Source organism: Nyctereutes procyonoides, unplaced genomic scaffold (assembly GCF_905146905.1).
Source record: "Nyctereutes procyonoides isolate TBG_1078 unplaced genomic scaffold, NYPRO_anot_genome, whole genome shotgun sequence".
In the NCBI taxonomy this organism is placed as follows: Eukaryota; Metazoa; Chordata; class Mammalia; order Carnivora; family Canidae; genus Nyctereutes; species Nyctereutes procyonoides.
In genome coordinates this window covers 69,755,775-69,776,987 of record NW_026575140.1, presented here as the reverse complement: position 1 = coordinate 69,776,987, position 21,213 = coordinate 69,755,775, and the positions used below count along the sequence as shown (strand labels likewise).

At 49.8% G+C, this 21,213-nt stretch overlaps 1 protein-coding gene across 1 annotated transcript in view; it reads right to left on the bottom strand.

Annotated features, from left to right (window-relative positions):
- Nucleotides 1-2,254: 2,254 nt before the first annotated feature.
- Nucleotides 2,255-21,213, bottom strand: part of TTC12 (tetratricopeptide repeat domain 12) — a 46,367-nt gene continuing 27,408 nt past the window's right edge. The window contains exons 11-22 of the mRNA XM_055304597.1: nt 20,922-20,991; nt 20,077-20,165; nt 17,409-17,577; nt 11,976-12,068; nt 10,886-10,946; nt 9,936-10,073; nt 9,371-9,469; nt 8,818-8,889; nt 6,347-6,448; nt 4,956-5,055; nt 4,001-4,226; nt 2,255-3,014 (exon numbers count right to left, since the gene is read on the bottom strand). Coding sequence (XP_055160572.1) covers nt 2,939-3,014; nt 4,001-4,226; nt 4,956-5,055; nt 6,347-6,448; nt 8,818-8,889; nt 9,371-9,469; nt 9,936-10,073; nt 10,886-10,946; nt 11,976-12,068; nt 17,409-17,577; nt 20,077-20,165; nt 20,922-20,991 — 1,295 coding nt within the window. The 3' untranslated portion in view covers nt 2,255-2,938. The remainder of the gene's footprint in view (nt 3,015-4,000; nt 4,227-4,955; nt 5,056-6,346; nt 6,449-8,817; nt 8,890-9,370; nt 9,470-9,935; nt 10,074-10,885; nt 10,947-11,975; nt 12,069-17,408; nt 17,578-20,076; nt 20,166-20,921; nt 20,992-21,213) is intronic.

Sequence of the window (21,213 nt, the reverse complement as noted above, 5' to 3'; positions counted from 1 at the left end):
AACTCTGCAAGTAGGGATTGTGGCTCCCATTTAATAGAGAGGAAACCAACTGAAGCTCAGAGAAATTAGAAGACTTGCATCCAAGTGGAGGGATGCTGATGTGTGGAAGGAGTTAAAACCCAAGCTGGGGTGAAATACTGAGTCCCCTCCTTACCAGCCATGTGATCCTGGGTAAGAAGAACTATCTTTATATCTTAGTTTCTTTACCCATCAAATGCAGACAGTCCCTGCCTCGCAGGGCCTTTGTGAGGCTTCTATGGGGCAGGATCTCCAGGCACCTGTTACATGCATAGAGCCCAGAGCATGGGCATGACTCATTCTCTCTGCCAGGCCTGCAGGTCGCTGGCCTATGAGGACCAAGAACCTCTTGTATGTAGAAAGGGAGTGAACTGTAAATGTTTTCTTCACCCCCAATGACTCTCTCCTCTTACCAGGCACTCTGAAGAGCCCCTATTTTTTTTTTTAAGATTTTTTTATTCATGAGAGATACAGAGAGAGGGGCAGAGGCACAGGCAGAGGGAGAAGCAGGCTCCTCACAGGGAGTGGGACTCGATGCCGGATCCTGGGATCACGCCCTGAGCCAAATGCAGATGCTCAACCGCTGAGCCACCCAGGTGTCCCAAAGAGCCCCTATTTTGAAGGCATTTAGCAAATAGGATGAATGTCATCTAGCTTTCCAAGCCAACAAGTCCTAGATAACAGATCCTCAGGGTGATTCCCTATTGGCCACATTCTCTTTCGGACAGATGATCCCAGCTCCTTTGCCCATGGAACCAGCAGGCTGCCTTCCCAGAATAAGCTGTGGCCCAGAGAGTGGGGAGGATGATGCTCGTGGCTCCCAGCCCAAGATGAACCCCTTCTGCAACATGGAATTGTTTTTTCCATGCTTCCTGGGAGCCCTATATGATAGGGTGTGTCAGAGGTGACAAGACGAGGGAGGATTGGCCTGCACAGGAGATTAAGCACTGTATGTGAAACATCTCTCTCCACCCTGAGAGGAGGGAGCTCCTCAGGTGCAGCCAGACCCTCCTCTAAAAGCAGGGAAGATGACTGCTCTCAGCAGGCACTCTGAAGTGGAGATAATAATATAATTTGACATTCCCCACTCTTTGGGGGAAGAGATTACACGTATAATAGCCATTTTCAAGAGCCAGGGAGGAGGAGTGCAGCCCAAGAGTGGGAGAAGGAGAGGCCTGAACTTCAAATCAGAGAAGCTGAGCCTGATGGTTATGTACACAGGCAGCCTTTTACATTTTTAAGGCTCCACTGAATTCTCTCTGGAAACAGCAAATTTTGCGGCCTCTGATTTTCTTCTCGGTGCTCTGTTTAGCATCAAGCCAACTCCCATTGCAATTCAGAAGCCTCTTGAAGGGTGTGTTTGCTTGCCTCCTGGGCCTGAGCGGGCAGGTCCGGACCTCACTGCTGCAGCCTGTCACTTGTCTGCCGCCCAGGGACAGGGACAGTGTGACAGCGCCATCATCACAAAGTGCTCCGGTGAGCTCACTCCAGTCCCACACGGTGTACTGATCCCAGCACCAGGGTCTCAAGGTGCCAATTACCTTAGTGTCAGGAGCAAAGTTCTTCATTCACGCTGGGGGCTGCCTCACTTGTGAAGAACCATTTCCTTGGGTGTATTGAATAAAAACTCTGAGGAGGGGGAGGATCTCCTTTCCTACACAGTCCAGAAAATGTCCAGCTCTGATTCCATAAGGGACACAGGCTTCACCCTTGTTTGGGTCCCTCAAATTTAACCCAACTGATGTCACGGTCAACCCTTTTGACCTCAGGATGGAGCCCGGTAACCTCTTTGTGTAGCACTTTATGGTTAATTCCCTGAGTGCTGTTAGCTCTAAAAGTTCATTTAGGCTTCACAGCAATATAGGTGATAGGTTGGACAGGTGTTCTTCTAGGTTTTCCAAAACCAGCAATCAAAGCCCAGAGAGCTGAAGCGACTTGCCTGGAGTCACGTAGCTGCCAGGTAGCAGACAGGACTGTAAGTCTTTGGAATTATGGAACACTCTTGGCGTTCACTACAACATGAGGGTCCTGCTGCCCACCCTAAAATGTCCACGTGACTGTGCTAAGCCATGGGAGTATAGTGTCACTTGTTGGATTTTTCACTTAGGGATTTGGGGTCCAGAGGAGGCAGTGGCAAGGGAGCAGTGCGTCTGGGCGATGGGGTGAGAGTGTAGGGTGGGTTTGGGGAACAAAAATATGTCAATGTTTGTGACAAGTCAGGGCAGAGACAGGTGCCCCTGCTTGGTACTAAGCCGAAAACCATCTAACACGTGAAGTAGAGTGCTTACAAATCCCTTGATAGGCCGGACGAGGGCACCAGACGGCACTTCCAGCGACAATTGCCTGGACTGTCAAGAACACACTGCCAGGGGAGCCACCACTTACCACTCAACCCACTGAATTCAAGAGCACAGGGCACAGCCTGAGAGACTGGCCACCACCTCTGCTGCCACTATCCCGGGGCCAGAACTCAGACACTGAGATCCTGTTGTTGAAAAACCTGATGTTTCTAGCACGTTCCCTGAAGGAAAACAGCCACAGGGGCAAGATGGAAATTCAGTTAGCAGAATCTAGTTCTTGTCTAGAACCATAGCTTATGAGGGAATCTGGGAAATCTGACTTTCCATTTGCTGGTGTCCAGCCCCTGCAGGACAGGAAGGGACAAGAGGCAACTGAGCTGCAGAGGGAGTTGGCTTGATGCTAAACAGAGCACATAAGAGAGAGTGGTGGACGCTGAGCAGTTTCCAACACCGTGGTCAGCCTGATGCCCACGCCCCCATTACCAGTGGAGACCAGAAGGCAAGCATCTGAAAACAAAATTCATCCCTGGAGTGGACATTCAAAAAGTCTTTATTACCACAGGGACCACCCACAGCACACAGTCCTGGGTTTGTGAAACCGTGCACAGACGCCACGTGTCTTAAGGATCGGCGACGTACTTCATCGTGGAGTTGAGAATCTCTATGCCATGCAGCTCCCGCAGCTGAGCAGCAAATCTGCCATGATCAGAACACAAAGTCCAGCACATCGATGTCATGGTGACCAGAGCCACCCCCTCTCAGGTAGGGGCTGGCTGGCAAGGTGGAAAGGGAGTAGCTGATGCCCTGGGAGCCCTAGCGATCAGAGCAGGGAAGGTGCCAGGGAACCACGAAACTCGGTAAATGCTGTCTATGAGAGGCAGATGGCCAAGCTGATCCCATGGGGCCTTGCTCTCAGGGACTCCCCAGTAGGCTGCCACTTTGAGCTCATCCTAGCTAATGTGCCTTGCTTTCTACAGAAGAAAGATTTTATCCAGGCTTTCCATTTGAACAGTCAGAATGTGAAAGGGCCTCAGATGTCAGCCACGCCAACCCTCTCATTCTCCAGAGGAGGAATCAGAAGGCTTAGTCTGTCCGTGGAAGGCATCCCCTCAGGCCCAGGGGTCACCTCCCGGGAGCATGAACGACTTGGGGCTTCAGCATGTCAGAACCCAGCCAGAGCAGAACAGAGGCTGAACAAGAAGCAGTGTGCACAGCTGAGGCCAGGATCTCCTGCCCAGGCTGGCCAGGTGGTTGTGACCAGGCCATTCTGCCTCTGGCTTTAGTTTCCTCCAGCATGAGAATGTCACCCTCCTTGGACACTGTCCCAGATGCTCAGGACCCAGGCAACAAAAAGAAGCAGGAGGGATGCCTGGGCATAGCAGTGAGAAGCAGGAGGAGCATGAGGGAGGGGGACAGAAGGACAGCGGCAGGGAGCGGAAGGAACAATCCCTGTCCACAGAGCATCTTCTCTCTCTGCCTGGAGTCAAAAGCTCCCCAGTTCCCCCCAGGGAAGTAGCTACTGGACCCAATGCCTGTCTGCACAGGAAGCACCAGGGCTCCCAGGGCTCCCCACAGAGTCCTGGGTGGCACAGTTGCCCGGCTGCCACACAGCCACCGCACAGCACCTCCGCTGGCCCCGCGGCTTCTAGGGCATGACTGACATGGGCCACCCAGCCAGGTACCTGGGTTGGGCCGTGCACAGCTTCCCCAGAGCGATCCCCGCATTTAGCTGCACGGCTGTCTCCTGCGCATCGCCACCGGCGTGCCTTAACAACACCTGCACAACATCCGTTTTCAACAGGGAGGATGCAGCGTAGGGCACCTCCATGCAGTTCCCCAGGCAGAGGGCGGCATTGCCCACCACCATCTCATCCTCAGAGCTGAGGAGCTTCATCAGAATGCCAAACTCTAGGGGGAGGAAAGAGAAAAAGCACCTGTCCCTCTAAATCCCAAATAGGAGGCTAGCCACGGCCCTCGAGGGCACAGGGAGTGTCTGTGGACACTGGGCTTCCCCAGAAGCTCTGCCATGTCACTCTGCCACTCAGCAAGTGTCTGGGGAGTACTGTGAGCCTCATCAGGCCTTGCCGTGTCTCCCACGTTTCTCAGGTGCCCAGAGCAGTCCCCAGGGTGACACGGCTGTCGTGTGAATGAATGTTATGTGTCAGACAGGTCTGGCTTCCCTAAAGTCCCCAACTGTAAGCCCTACACTCCACCTGAGAGCCCAAGTGAGAGGCCACAGGCCTGCTTCCTGCAGCTGCAGGGCCAGGAACAGGATCTGGAGGAAGGGTTCCTACTTCCACGGTGGGGCCACAGGTGTGAAGACGAGCAGGCTGCCTCGCAGGGAACCCCTGCTACAGGCGCCTGCAGCCACTTTTGGTTACTGGACTGATGCTAGCTGGTCCCAACTCTGCTGTCACCAAGGTGTTGCCACCCCCACCTTGAAGGGAGAGAACCCATGACATGCTTCCAGAACAGGGTGAAACAGCTATCCTACCCAGTAAACACTGCGAAAGCCTAAGGAGAGGGTAACAGCGCTATGCTGAGTCTCTCCCCACAACTTGTCCCTGTTCCCCTTACAGCTTCCAGGGTGGATTAACCTCTGAGACGTAGGCTCAGCTTCAGGAAACGATCACTTACTTTTATCCAGTTTTATCACTTCTTCTCGTGCTTCATAATGGCTATTCGTGCAGACAGCTAGTGTTTTTATGGCATATCGTGACGCAGTCTGGCCCCCAGTCTGGGTTTCAGAATGAAATTAGAAAAATAAAGTCAATCCTATGATTGTTCTTGGCCAGAAACGAGCAAGCGGCTGTGCCTGTGTTTGTGTGGCTTCCTGAACTTCTGAAAACACTGCTCCCCTGAGAACGGCACACACTTCCTGGTGTGCGGGCCAGGTCCCTGCTGGGGTGGAGCCATTCACATCCCCAGTCACACAGCCCACAGCCCAACAGGAATTCCGACAGGGATGCGGGCCTGTCATGTGCACCTGGGTAATTGCCCATAGAAGGCTTTCTGAGTGAGTGGCTGAGGAGAGAAGGATGCTATTGGGCTGGCAGATCTACCAAAAAGGGAGGCACAGCCCCCCCGCCCCCGGTGTCATTTCACCCCTGGAAAATGGGGAGTGACTAGCTGAGGCTGTCAGGCTGACAGGTCTGCATGGAGAACATCACAAATCTAGATCATTTTAAGAGGTGACAACTGTCAAATCATAACCCGCAAAATCACCCAATGCAGGCTCTTTCAGAGGCACCTGTATATCTTACACGCATCATGCACATGTGTGTGCATGCGATCAACAGGCTCCAGCGGGTGTGCAAGAGCTGCATGGAGTGAGTGACGGCCATTATCCACCTAAAGCCTGCCCCCTGCTCCCCCAGTGATGCCCTGCCCCAGCAATACTGCCCCATGATAGGACGCCTCCTGGCCCTGCTCAGCCTGGGGTTTTAGGAGAGGGCCTGCCACGAGGTCATCACAGTAAGATGGGTGCGAAGCATGCTGGGCAAGGGCAGTACAGCCACGGGCCATGGCTGGCAGCCATTACTCACCTGGTCCTTCCAGTGAGTCCACTCAACTGTTGCACTGATTTGCTCAGATCAGGGGAACTTCCCTTATGCACACAGTAGCACTGCACCGTCTGTATCTCATAAAGGGAGCTACAGCCAGCGCTCTCCAGGTAGCCAGAGAAAGTATGGTGAGCAGAACATGTGCAAAATAAGGGGTGTGTGGGACCTTATGGAAAGCCACTCTGTCCTTTTGCAGGGAAAGAGGTCATACATTTTAAGTGAGGCTTGCCTGGTAAGCAATTTTTATGGGTGCTTCTAATGGACTTATATGTTCAAAACTCTTAGGTTGATGTTCAGAGTGCTGTCTGGGTGACAGGTGGAAGAAATCCTACGTTGAGAAGTGTGACATCGGGCAGGGGTGCAATGGCGGCCCCTAACTGAACACAGCCGCCTTAATTCTGTCCCCTGGACAGTCTCTGATGCTCCTGGGGATTCAAGCGCTTTTACCCAAGTTGCTCACTCTACCTTCAGGAACTTAATCATCTTCTTCACCACTCCAGCTCTCAGGGCCTCCTCAACCATCTTCCGGGAGGAAGAAAGGGTGCGGCTGAGGACGCCAGCAGCTCTCTGAGTGAGGCAGAAAGGAAAGATGATTCACTATTCTGTTCAGAAATGCTGATGACCTTGAAAAGTGAGCAAGTAGCTTGGGGAGGCAAAAACAATCATTAGTATGGGGAGCAAAACACACGCCTTGGTTTTACAAATACAGAGTGGCCAAAGACGTAAGTAATTCGTTTTATAGCTGCGACTCCAAGGCCTGGAAACACAGCCCCCTGGCACACCGAGGCCTGGCTCGTTTCAGCTCTGCGTAGAACCAACCAGTTCAGCTCTGGCAAAGAACGTCCTGGACACCCCGCAGCACTCTGCAGGCTCTTCACCAGATGGCAGACTTCTTGGATCGACCCTCATGGTCTCGTAGCTTTTCCTTCATCTTGTCTGAACCTTTGTCTGTTTGTTCTACTTTCTGGAAGACTCTACTTATGATTTCCCAGTTCTATTTCTGTTTTCTCCTTTTTTAAAAAATAGCTAGCTGTTACTGTCTTGTAGATAGAAGACTATCTTGAAACTTTCCGAGGACGCAGACGCTATTTTTCTTCTGTTTCCTGTATCATCTCTATTTCTTTTGAGTTGATTTTTCTGTTAATCTTGGTTTTTCTATTTCTGTGTGTGGCTTTCCGGAGATGTCCAGCGACCTAGCTGTCCATTTGTGGGCACATTTACAAAAAAGCCGTACAAATACATTTGGGCATGCTGAGTTTATAGGGAGTTTGTTCACTGACAAACAGTGGAGAGGAGGAAACACTAGAAACGCTAGAAAGCAAAAACATTTTTCTCTGGTCTTTCAGTTCCTCAAAAGAATAAAAGCTCTACTTTTCCACCTGAGGGATAGATGCCTGGCTGCCACAGGCAGTCCCCTATCTCTTACTCATGCCCTGTGTCCTACATGCTGTTCTGGAGTCTCCATTTTCTCCAGAGTCCCACAAGGCAGACCTGTTTCCCCTGTATCTGTAGTCTGCACTGTTTCTTCGCCCTGCCTCATGAATTAAGACTTTTGCAGTTATTCTCCACCTTCCATAAATAGGTTACAATGATTGAAAAACTGACTGGTGACCTCCTGCCTGTCTGTTTTCTCGATGTGGATTTCTAACTTTTTTTTTTCCCCCTATTGCTTTTGGTCTGATTTTAATGAGGTTTCCTATGGAGAAAGGATAAATGTGTGTATTGTCATATTATCAGTTGTATCAGTTTTGTTTCTCTCAGCTGCTCCCTGCAGGTGCTACGGTACTGTTATAGTTGACCCCATGGATCTCTTTTTAGGCCCAAGGCAGTGGGGGGAGCACTCTACCAAAGGACCACCTTCCCCTGGTGAAGCTGCTGCTCTGCTGCATAAGCTGGTCAGCCCTGGAGAGAGGTACAGAATCCTGGGAAAATCCGGCCAGGAGAGTACGTGAAGGGTTAGCTCAGAACCACCATAGACTGCACTCTGGTCTAAACAGTTCAGAAAAGCCCAAGCACCCGAGAACAGTGGTGACACTTTTGGGGGCATGGACTTTTTTTTGAGGATCTGATGAAAGCCATGATGCCTCTCCTACAAAAATGCACATACACTCAAGATTCTCTATACAATTTCAGGGGCTTTGGGGAACCTGGAGACCTACCACACATTCCTGGAGTTCACATTAAAAACCTCCATCCCATCATGTCTGAATTCACTTTGGGAAAGTTGTAGGCAAGCCAGCCCCAAACAGGATTCATCGGATCGGTTCAGAACTTTTGTTATGATCCTGGACCCCATGTCCAGTCTGTGTACCTTGAAGGGCTGGCTTCCCAGACCTGCTTGATATGCCCTAGTTGTTTCTCTAGCAGCCAGGGCCCTGACGCCATAGTTGGAAAAGTTGGGGTGATTACTTATGTGAGTAAAGAATACATTCTAGGATGGCAGCAAATGTTCTGGTGAATCATACTGATGTTCTCCTGATGCTCTGTGTTAACCACAGGTTCTTCTCAGTTTTCTTATCCAAATGTCAGAAACAGAAACGAGAAAGCCAAACGAATGGCCGGGGAAATGGCCTTTCCCTGAGATGGCTTATCTGTCTAAGGGGGCATATATCTCTAAGGGGGCTAAAACTATTATGCATAAACAACCTCCAGGAAATGGGCTTCAAAATATGGGCCTGGCTTTCTTGACTATGGAAAAAGAGATTCTAAATAAAATCTTGTGGCCTGTCCAATTTGTACCAGGATATCTTGGAATAGGACAAATCAGATAAATTACATTGTATAAGTTGTGAAGTTGCAAACTACACAGAAAAAGGATTCTTAACTTAGGTCCATGGACTTTAGGGGGTCCACAGATGGACACTGTGTGAGGGTGCCACTAAATCCCCAGTAACAACAAAGGAAGCTATTTCTGGATTTCCCTAGGAGACACTTACCGTCAGGATCCCTCCATCTTGGCTGTTCAGTAGAAACATGCACTTCCTGCTCACCTCCACAGCCCAAACCTGCTGTGACAGGGAGAGAGAAGGAGGAGGTGTGAATGGCCTGTTAATCTGAATCCTCCAAGGAGCTTCTTCTCAACAAGCATAACTGACTTCTCCTCTTCAGCACTGCCATGCTCTGTCCATATTTCCCTCACGACCCCTTCTTGTGTGACTCTTACTTCTTCCCGCTGCCATTTCCCTAACTACAGGGCAATACCTTGAGAGCAGAGACCACATTTTATTTGGCTTTGTAAAAGCAGAACCTAGCACTGTGCTTAGCACCTTGTGAACACGCAGTCCATTTTCTGGATGAACACCTGACTGACTCATTTGTCTCTCAGAGGAGCAAAGTGACAGAGCATCTGTCCAGCATTCCCCATTCCTGCTGCCAGGGTTTGAATCCCCAGGCTACTCTCTTGGTGGGAATGAGAGCAGTTCTAGCAATGGCATGAACTTGGGCTTGGGATGTTCCAGGGCTCCCAGCAGGGAGGAAAGAAGGTCGTACCTCATAGACGAAGGGGGACTGAAGACACAAGTTCATCACAAGTCCTAGGAGTGTGTACATGACTTCTCTGAAAAAGTCCATGTCTTCTTCACATCTGGCCTTTAGGAACAAAGCAATCAATGACCTTCTGCCCTGCAGCTTTTCATGGCCATTTCATCTCCTTGACAATGGCCCCAGCATCACTTATACTCCCTGAATTGTCAATGTCATGAACCTAGGTGAGGTTGGAAGATCAGAGACCGGTTCCATGGATTGCAGGGAGTGTCCAGTGCCCGTGCAATGTGACTCTGGCTCGACCCAGTCCTGTGTTTAGACTGAGTGAGCTGCTGATATGGGGAATAAAGCCAACTCCACCAGAAAATCCTTCAAACCTCTTCAGCGTGACTAAGGCTTGACCCAGAGGGCTCTGTAAGGCCGGCCACCCATAACATCTCTGGTTATAGAAGGGATAATCCACTGGCTCCTGTACCCTCAAACAGGATTTGTGGAAAATCCAGATAATCAACAGGAAGCCAATGCTCCCAAAGCAGGGAAAAAATAATTCTGACTAGAGAAGTTACAATACCATGAGGCCCAAGCAGGCCTCCCTGAACTCTTCAGAAGCAAACATCTGTCTCCGGACGGCAGCCTCAGCACTGAGGTTCCCCATGAGGGCAATGCACCGGCAGAGCGCGGAGGGGCTGGTTACCATGGGATCTCTCTCCTGAAAGTGAGTCAAGAGAAAGAAAGTCTGTAGAGAGCAGGCAAACGATGCTGGGGCCATCTCTAGAGGCGTCCCTCACTCACGAGAATCCTTGGGAACCCGAGAGTGTAATGTCAAAACCAGGGGCATCCACGGGCCCACACTGGCACCAGGATGGAGGCACACAGAGGGGCAAACCCCAAAGCGCTTTAGTCTGGAATAGGGGGGCCTAGGGCTTCCAAGCAGCTGGGAGAACTTGCACAAGTCTTGTCCCTTCTCAGAGCTCCCATTTCCACATGTGTGGATATGCACCCAGGTCCACAGATGGACACTGTGTGACGGTGCCACTAAATCCCCAGTAACAACTGAGACCCTGAGACCTCTATGGCTCCCTGGGGACAGGTCCCCATCCCAACATGCTCTCCTAGGAGAAGCCTATCCTGCTATTTTCTGCTTCATCAGCTCAAATTACCACTTGCCTTCCTGATGGGAATGACTGCCATTGAGGGGACAGAGCTGCCTGCAGTCCTTATGATGAGGCTTAGGGCCAGAAGGGGACAGATGGGGACTGACCCCTTGTCTCCACCTTCACCTAAGATGCAGTCCACTTCTGCCTTTGTCTCCCTGTACCTGGCCCCCTCTATATGCCATCTCCACCTGTCCCAACTGCAGTTGTTTTAATAACTGAGAATTGTGTAGATTCCAGCTGTGAGTAAACGATTAATCAACCTGAGAGACGACAGGAGCTCTAGAGTGTAAACTGTGTTTAAATGGCTCTGCTCACGAGCCTGAGAATGCCTGTCACAGGTGATCAAAACAAGGGGCTTGCTCACCAGAACACCTGTGAGCGTTGGGAGCACACCTGGAAGGTTGGCCTGGAACCAAACTCGGAATCTGTTGAGAAAACATCCCCGTGATTTATTTCTACACCGTACAAACTATAACACAGATACAGTGTTTTGGATAATGGAGCAGACTGTCACAAACTCTGGGCCCATGTGATTTGCAGCATGCATGGATGATTTATTCTCAAACAAAAAAAATGTCACTGGGTATTCGCATGGCTTTAATTTTTCTAAATCTAGAGAATTGCCTTTGATGTTAAACAACAGATCTCAGATGGCAGCTTTCTCAATGCAGAAGTTGCAGAAGCCCTAGATTTCTGCCAAGTGGACTTACCACCACCCCTGCCCTCCCCTTGCTCCAAGCCTGTGTGTCGTGTGTCGTGCAAACAGGAAACATGGTGCAAGCAAGTTTACTGAACACAGTCATGAGGAAGGCCCAGATGCATACACATCTGCATGTACAAGAGTGGCTTTTACCTGTTCCCAGCCCATGCCAATGGCCTACGGGCACAAACAGCTCTTTCTCATTATATGACCATTTCTAAGCAAGACACCCTAAAGTTCGTGAGGAAATTTAAAAAGCAGACAACAGATGCACTTAAAAAAAAAAAAAAACCTCAAGAATTATGAAAATCTAAGACCTTTGCTGTCTTCTGCAGCAGCTAAGTGGAGATAAGGGAAGCTTACCCACGATGTCACTGGTAACCCAAAAGGAGGCTACCTTCTACTGTGCCTTCTCTCTCACATTCATTCAATACACATTTTCCAGGCAGTCCCATTAGGCACTGATTAAGGGAAAGAAGCTTCTCCAATACACAGGAAGCTTGTTCAACTGTGTGAGGTACTGTTTTAAGTCTGCTGCTGCTTCCAAACCCATCAAGGACTGGGTCCCCCTGCATGCACACAGAGGGACTGGAGTGGCCAATTCCAGCCCCCTGCTTGGAAGGTGTCAGCCCTCCTACTCTGAATCTTGTGATGCTCTGTTGGCCAAGCCTCCCTGCATACTGCACATTTTTAAAGATCAGACAGTTTAACCAAGGTTGAAGAAGAAATGTCAATTTCTGGAAATAAAAATTACCTTTCATCCAGAGCCAAGTCTGTGAGCAGTGCCATAGCTGAGTTGGCCTCCTTATCTGAGAAATCAAGAAATGACACCAGGGCTTCCAACAATCTGCAAAAATCCACAACAACCTCAGAGTGGGCTGTCCTCCAGCTGACAGCATCCCGACAAAGAGACCTTGCAAAGACACCGGGAAAGAATCTGCATCTGGGTCAAAGAAGCTGAAAGGGTGGCCTTGCTCTGTCCTCCTAGGAAGCCCATCTCCCTGCCCACCCCAGAGACAGAGACAACCTCCTGTGGGGATGACTCTGCCACTCAATGTTAATTCCCAGAGGGTAGAACAGTTTTAACCAAAGTTCATTGACTATCAGATGTCAAGTAGGAAGGAATCTCTAGTGCCTCTGCCATGTGACTGGCTCAGCCAAGTTCAATCACATAAGTGACATCTAAGTGGCATGCTTACTAATCTGCTGATGACTATAGTGGGAGAGAGGGCCCCCTAATGAGGGGAGGATGGAATACGGTTTTAACAAGATTTTGACAGGCTGCCGAATATGTCAGATGAAATTTAATAGGGTTAAATTCAAAGTCCTCCACTTACAGCTGGAAGTTCTATATAAACAATAAAATTGGGAGACCTAGTTTATACCTTGTTCCTATGGAAAAGATTTAAGGGTTTTCAGCCAATTGCAGACCTAGTATGAGCAAACAGTTGCCCAAAAAAGCTAATGCAATCTTAGGCTACCCTAACAGACTGACTGGCATCATTTGTCTGTCCAGCCAACCTGTACCAAGCACCTACAGTGTGCTGAGTGCTGTGCTTGGTACAGGGGTACAGTACTAGGCTCCTGGTCCCCTACAGTGACACACGTGTTAGGTGGTATGTTAGAAATGGATGCATGTCAAGTGTGCACAATGTCTACCTGGTGTCAGGTATGGGAGGACGGAGATAAAGAAGGCTTTAAAAAGTGGATGACACGTTAGCTGTCACTTGAAAGTACAGTGTTCACTTTTGTTTGTTCATTCAAGCAACAGTATTTACTAAGTGCCAGGCAACGTGGTGGATTCTGGGGCCACAGCAATGAAACAGGACAATGTCTCCCTCAGCTCCAAGGAGCTTGCAGGCCAGTGTCGGGCAACATGGGGGCAGGAGCAGAGCCCCTCAAACAGAGTACACAGCATTCACAAAGATGAGGAGGCATAAAATAGCTGGGGCACACTTGGGGACGGCTAGCAGTTCCTTAGACCTACTGCTCAGGTCTTGAGGAGAGGACAGTGTGCAGCAAGGGGAGGGTGCTAGACCTTCTATGGCCTGCTGGAAAATTGTACTTCACCCCACATGCCTGTTTTCCCAAGTGTGGTGGTGTATGTAGGGGGAAGCAGCTTCTAGGGTGCCCCAGTTTTTGGCAGAGGCTGCATTTTAGTGACCTCACCAGGTAATTCCTAGGCCCTGGATTTCTCAGTGTTGGAGAATTAGTGCTATAGGCAGTAGAGAGTTATTTTGGAGTTTGAAGTAGGAAAATCACAGAAAGGATGTAGATGGTAGACAAATCCCTTTGGTGGGATGGTGGAGGCTACATTGAAGTAGAAGTACAAGAGGCAGGGAATCCAACTGGGGAAGAAATGGGATGGTCCAGACAATAAAGATGGAGTGACTCGCTGAGGCAGGGGTGGAGTGAGACACACACAGTTGGGAAGAGAGAGGCCCCTGTGGAGGCCTGGAAGGGGTGGTCACAGATGCCTGAGGAGAGCCATAAGGAAGGGGATCCAGAACCTAAGAAGGGAGAGGTGACAATATACCCTCTTCCTACAGATGTAGGGGCCCACCCAGAGAAGCCCTCAGGATTCTGGCGTATGCAACTCGAGGGATGGAAGTACTACCCACGAAGGCAAGAAGTTCAGGCAAAGGGTCTGGTTTGAAGAACCACCTGTGGTTTAAGTTAGTGATGCTTGTGACATTGAGATGGACATGTCCAATAGCAGGGGAAGTTTTCTTCTACCACTCAAGAGAGGGACTTCCACATGATCATTAAAACCATGGATGAGAAGATGTTCAGGAGTAGGATCCTGGACTTGGAAGGGTGACAGCATAAGGGGAGTTTGCAAAGGAAGCCAAGAAGGAAGGGCCTAGGGTAGGAGGAGGTCCAGGAGGGTCAGTGTCCTGACAGCCACACTGTGGAGTTTCATGAAGACTGGCAGCGATCCACAGGACCCAATGCCACTGGGCAGCTAACAACAGAGACAGGGAAGGGACCATCAGATTGGCAGTTTAGGAGTGGACTCCAGTCACTCACATCTATGCTACTAGATTTATTTGGCAGCTTGTTCTGGGAGGGGTCTGGAGGTCAAATCATCTGAAGAATGGTCCAGGAAACCCGGATGCTTAACCTGGAAAAGATGAGGATCTTCAGATGCTGCTAGCACGGGAACGTGCGAGCTCTGACGTATTCCGGAGGCCTTCAAGAGACTGAAGCAAAGCCTCCACATAGGAAGCATAGAATGGGGCATACAATTCGTGTCTGGTGTAAAGATATAACTTTCTATCAATCAGAACTTGCCCAGGACAGGATGAGCTGCCCTGGGAGGTAAGACCTGCATCCTTTCACTGGCTGGGAATAGGGTCACAGTCTATTAGCTGTTATAGTGTCTATTGTAATCAAACGTAGAAAAATGATAATGCTGGAATCTTCCCTGGAGGGCATTGTGCCCAGGCCATAGTAGGGTACCCCCAAGGGGACATAGGCACTGGGGGGGGGGGCAGAGCTGGACAGTTTCTGTGGTCCTGGGTAACTCCAAGCTTCTGCAAACCCCCAGTTCCTTAGAGGTGTGTTCTACTGTCCCTGTCACCAGAAATCATGTATTTTGCTATTACTTCAGATTCTTCCTTTACCAATTCAATCTGTTTTCTTGAAGATGAACTCTAATGAACCAGAAATGTACAGAAGAGGAGCTGGCAGTCTTAGATCATCTTGATTTTTGTCTTACGAGACATGAACAACAAAGCTTCCTCTCCATGTGGAAAAGCACACATTCTAACTGGAGTTATTACCCAAAGAGGGACAGGGTGTCCCTTTCTACTCCCTCTTGTTTCCTTTCTCGATGGCAAATTTTCTGCTCTGCTGACAAACAGCTGTCCCTGTAGATGGACCACAGGTCAGAAAATGCTCTAGTGACCCAACATATGAACTTCCACCTCAGTTTAGAACTCTGAGCAATAGACCCTGAAGATAGAAAATGAAAACGATTATAAAAGTTACTGAGTCGACACCACGTGTCAGACGCTGTTTGCTGGCCAATCCCACAGACACATAGCCAGTCCCCTTTTATCCCACCTGACTCTACAACAGAAGCTGGAACCACTTTCCTCACCAGGGGTGGCATGTGACACAATCTTGACCAAACAGAAATAAGCAGTAGCTTCTCTTGATAAGAGGGACAGATCCAGCTGATGTCTGAAAGAGGGAGGTGATACATGGAGCTGCAGCAGCCTTGTGAGACCATGAGGGGACGATCAAGAGAGGGACAGAGACCTTGACCCCGATATCTTTAAGCCCCTGAACTAGCTGTGGTCAACTGTAGTCTTTTTTAAAGTTATGTGAGACAAGCAAGACCAGCTCTTCCTGATCAAGTGTTCTGTAAAATCTAACAGAAAACATGTAATCGGCACACACGTTTCACTTCTTCTAAGCTTCATCAAGAGTCTGTGATACAGATGAGACACCGGAGCTCATCAAGGTTAGCGGCTTTCCTGAGCCATGTACATAGGAAGCAAGCAGAGGATTTGGGCTCATGGCTGCTTGAATCAAAAAACCCAGCACTTTCCAGAAAGTGATATTGACTGTCGCTTGGTTCCTGTCAGTACACATTTGTCCCTTCGACTTCTCATAAGGGGAAAAGCATTTTAAGAGGCATGTGACACATGTGCCTCTCTTGTCCAAACCATCTCCCTTCACTTCAGAGAACACATTCTACCTCTTTCTGGTTTAAGCTGAGATGGACATTAATGAGAACAGTGGGCACGAAGGGAATCAGCTGAGGTGTCTCTGACAGTCTGGAGACAAGAGGTGGGGCTGCATATGATGCTCATAAATGCCACTCTCCAACACTCTGGAAAAATTCAAATTAAAGCTCAAGCAATTCAAAGACAGTCAGGATTGGGGGTGGGGGGTGGGGGTGGAGGCAGCTGAGGACAGATATAGCTACATTTACTCAGAGAGACCAAAACCAAGTGAAAAACCACGAGGAAGGCATCGAGGAAGTGATGGCAGTCATCTGAAATGTGAAATGTGCTTTTGAGGATTTAACTCTAACAACCCATCTGCTTATGGGGGCTGAGCTTCGGGGGGTTGCCAAGCCTGTTTGTGAGCCACAGGGGCCGTGGCAGGGCTGAGAATGTGAGGGCCACAGCAGACACCCCATCCTGAGCATGATGGACACCCCCCCCCCCCCGATGTGGGATGGGTGCCGGAGGCCTCCGCTTGGTCAGGAAATATCTAACAGGATCTCAGATTTGGCTGCTTTTCTTACTGGGAACAGAAGCAGGAGCTGGCCTTCAGGGCCTGGGGGACAGTGGGGTGAGATGCTCTGGTTAAGTGCTGCAGCTTCTCCTGCTCCATCTGTGAAATGGGGTCATGACACTTATCTTGCCTCTTCGCAGGCTGGGAGGAGATCAAGTGAGGTAATGGTGGAAGAATCAGAAGCCAACTTCTGTTTTTAGGTTGTGTACGAAACACGTATAAAGCAAGCTGTGATCACTGCTACTACTTTTACTGCGTTGAACCACCGAAACTGCCAACATGCAGCTCTTTTGATATAAAAACTGGTATTTTCACATATGGAAACTAATAATGTTTCACCTGAAAAAGCACTGGAAGGAATCACTGGGGTTTGGTAAATTTTTCATAAAGTCTATTCAGAAGAAAAGGCATGTTCTGTTTCCTTGGCTGTAAGCCTCGGAAAGACCTACATGCAAGAGCATCCCAGATGTGTTTTATTTATTTGTACTCTGCCTGGCTTTACGAATATGCCAAAGCAGGGAGTGTCACCTCAACCAGGAAGGAAAGAAGAAAACTTTGAGCAGAAAGAGGGTAGAGCCAGCACAGAGGCTAAAGAGGCAGGAGCAAATGACCTATTTTGAAGCCGGATTCCCAGTCTGGTTTTGGTAGGGCTGCCATTTATACCATCTGTAGTATCTGTGAGGTGGAAACAGGTCAGAGAAGTGAAACTGCCCTCAGGTATCAAGTTCAGCCAGGAGTTCATCCCAGAGGTCCTCCAGAAGGCGTGCTCCTCCTTCCAAAGGCTCTTTCTGGTTTTGACCCTTTATAAAGCCTGACAGCGCCTCTCCTGTCCGAGGTCTCCTGTCCGAGGTGTGGGAAGGGGTACGGGCAAATCTTAACTTAGCAGGGGGTGCTCCAAGAAGCCCTGGAGAAGATCCCACCAGCAGAGTCCTACCGGGTCAGGTCAAGGTGGCTGATGACCAGGCTCCGTCCATAGTCCGTCTGGGTGAGCTGCAGCAGCAGGGCAAAGCTCTGCTGGCGGACGGTCAGCAGCTTGGTGGCCAGCAAGGAGGGCAGCAGCCTGCCCAGGTTGGGACACAGGAGCAGCAGGCGCTGGTTCTCCTCTGCAAGACAGGGGATGAGTGCCTTGAGCACGCAACAGTGGCTAAACCTCTTGTCTCCCACGAGCCCTATGGGAAATCCAACTCTTCTCTCCTTGTTTGAGAGGCAGAGTAAGAAAGTGTCTGAGCATGAGCTCTAGGAGCGGGTTGCTGGGTCCTGACGACCGGGTGGATGGTCGCGGCTGAGTCATGAACTCCTGGCTTCCTTCTGAGTGAAATGGGGAAGGCGGCTCATGTAGCCACGTGGTGAGCAGGGTTCAGTGAGTGAGTGGAGGATGGCGCTGGGAACAGGGGCTGGTACACATGGGGACCAAGTGGCATCAACTTTGTCAAAGGTGTGTGGGATTGTGAAGGGACCGAAATCAGCTGAACTGTGGACACTTGTGGATCATCTATTTTCATACACTGGCCAGAGCAACCACTTGAGTTCTTTCTAGAAAACTAGAAATCACGTGAGAACGTGCACTAATGGAGCATCCCCCCTTCCTAGATGTAGGCTACTTCCAAGGTAGTGGCACCAGCTCTGTTCGCTCTCACCTGGTTCATTGACTAACCAGGTGCCCAAATGTGTTTGAGAGGATGCAGAGAGATGGGCTGGGGCAGGAGGCTCAGCCATGAAAGAGAGCGGCGTTGGTGTAGCCAATAGGTTTTCTTCTTTGTTGGAAAAGGAGCTTGTTGTAAACAATCCAAATAGTACAGCAGCATAAAGCTGACAGTGAACGTCCCCTCCTCTCGTGGCCCCTCCAGGTAAGCTCATTCCTTAAAGGAGCTATCCATGCCTCTCCTGTGAATAATGTTAAAAATATGATCCACCCGGTGCCTGGGTGGCTCAGGAGGTTAAGCGTCTGCCTTGGGCTCGATCATGATCTCAGGGTCCTCGGATCCAGCCCCACATCAGGCTCTCTGCTCAGCAGGGAGTCTGCTTCTCCCTCTCCCTCTGCTCATGCTCCTGATCTGTCTCTCTCTCTCTCTAACAAATAAAATCTTAAAAAAAAAAAAAGTACGATCCACTCTGCCCTCTCATTGGCCTCTCTCTCCTACTTAACAGCATATCATGGATGTAGTTCTGCATCTGTAACTTTTTTTTTTAAGATTTTATTTATTTATGAGAGAGAGAGAGAGATTGAGAGAGAGAGAGGCAGAGACACAGGCAGAGGGAGAAGCAGGCTCCATGCAGGGAGCCCGACATGGGACTCGATCCTGGGTCTCCAGGATCACACCCTGGGCTGAAGGCAGCACTAAAATGCTGAGCCATCAGATGCCCTGCATCTGTAACTTTATAAGCATCCATCCCCTCGTCATTTTGAAAAACGTGTTTGTATTTACTGAGTTGGATATATACAGATTTCATGGATCTTCCAGAGCAGGTGCGTCACAGGCTCTACAAACAAACCACATTTATTCTGCTGTTAAAGAAAAACGCGACCCCAAAGTTTACAGAAACTGAGGTCAGCGCAGGCTGAGGAAATCAGGGCTTGAGGGAGGGAGGGCTGTGTCTGGTTCACCCTGAGTAAAACAGGGTCACCAAGCCCTGCTTCCCTCACCCTGGTGTGGGGGATGTGCGAGACCACCCCCCGGGCCAGTGTAGAAACCCACGGAGCAGCAGGGCACCTTGGTGATGGTACTCGTCCAGGCATAATTCCCTTCACAAGGGGTCCCCCTGCTTTGCTAGTCCTCTACAACTTAGGGTGACTCCTTCACTCTACTGTATTAGCTCATACTCAGCCTGGGAATTTACAAATTGCCCCCCACAAGCTCTGTAGCTGGTTTCCCACAGGAGCCCTGTGAAAAGGAGACACAAACGGCATCATTCCCATGCTCAGTGTCTGCAATCCAAGCTCGGGTCATTCCCTATGAAAACACGGCTTTTTAAAAATGAGGTAGAGCACTCGGTGTTACACTATAGGTTGGCAAATTGAATTTAAATAAAATAAATTTTAAAAAATAAAAAATAATAAAATAATTTTTTAAAAAATGAGGGAAATACAATTTTCATTTACATTCACTGCTTTACAAAAGGGGTAAGAGAGATTGTGCAAAAATGTAGCAAACCCCCAAAATGCCAAGAGGTAAGAAGATAAATGTGTTAACAAGGTGGACAAAAGTCCTATAGCGTCCGCTGGCCTAGTATTACACTGATCGGTGTCATACTATCAGGGACCAGGGCAAATCTCGCGACGCTGGGGGTACTGTGGTCAGCAAAAAGCAACAATATTTTAGGTGGACAGGAAAGGAACAGGTCTGTCCACTGCACTGCCGAGGTGCGAGCAGAAGTCACGGGTCTGTAGAGCGGCAGGTGGTGAGAACGCCCGTTATGCTGCCGGTGACTCTGTCCACCATCAAGGTGACTGCAGGGGTGGCAGAGAGAGGACTGCAGGGCTGGCAGGGGAAGGTCTGGCTCCCTCGGGCCTGGCCTGAGGGGAAACAGTCACGCCTGGGCCCCGAGTGCTGCATCAACAGAGAGCATGTTAACAAGGACCAACAGGGATGACCCAGGCTCACCGTTCCCGCTGCACACCGCCTGCCAGAGCCTGAGGACAGACACGCACACCGTCTCTCCCACCACATCTTTTCCTGCCGTGGAAAAGCACCTAGAACAAAGGACAGCAACAGTAAGACTGGGAAGCAGTCTTGATCTTCTGTTTGGTTGGCTTTAGCTCCTCAAATGCTGGTTGAAGAAAGTAACATTATAACTCAGAGCTGCAGGTCATCAGGACGGTGGGCTGGCCAGCACTGGACTGGGACCCCTGGGACAGGGACAGGCCGAGGAGTTGGGGCTGCACGGACGGGGCTGCTGAGCCAGGGCCCTGGGCCACAGCCACGCGGTGACCGATGAACTGTGGCAGGCCAGCAGCCTCAGCTCCTGGGCTCCTGGTGACCCCGGCCCGTGTCACTGTCCTTCTAACCTGAGGAGCTGCACTCAAACAACTGAAATACAAAAATAAAATAAAAACAAATGTAGTAAACCACCTCCTTTCCTTCCATATGGGTCTCTCTTCAGATAAAATCAGAAATCTTGGGATCAGCCAGGACCCAGTAGATCTCATTTATTGCTGTTATCAGCAAATTCTAAGAACAAATGGCAATCTCACCAAAACTGTGGGAAAGCAGAACACACGGTCACTCCTCTGGCTCTGCAGGGCCTGGAGGAGCCCTGGAAGCACCGCTGACCTTTTCTCTCTGCGGTTGCTACCTGTGGCCTCACTCAGACTACCCGGGGTACACGGCCCTGCACCCGGCCAGGCCCACCCAGGGAAGCCACTGCCCGCGTCATCAGGGATGTCACGAGAAATTGGTCATCCCTCCTTGCTTTACTTTACTGTTGGCTCTCTCTACAAACACCCTACCTTCTTACGACCTCATTCTCACTGATGATACTGAATCCGTTGTGTGTTCTGAATAAAGTCTGTTCTGTGCCTGGGAAGAAATCATAAAAACCTGCCTCAGAGTCCTGAACAGTCTGGTTGCTGTCTAGCCATTAACAGAGCCAGCTGATGGTGAGAAACCCAATATGGAATGTCAAGGTCACCGATTAACAGATTGGGCAGAAACAAATACCTCTACGTTCTGAAACCTGCAGCTGTCACAGGCCACTTATTGCCCCCAAGAGAGGAACATCCTGTCTAGAGAAGGGAAGCT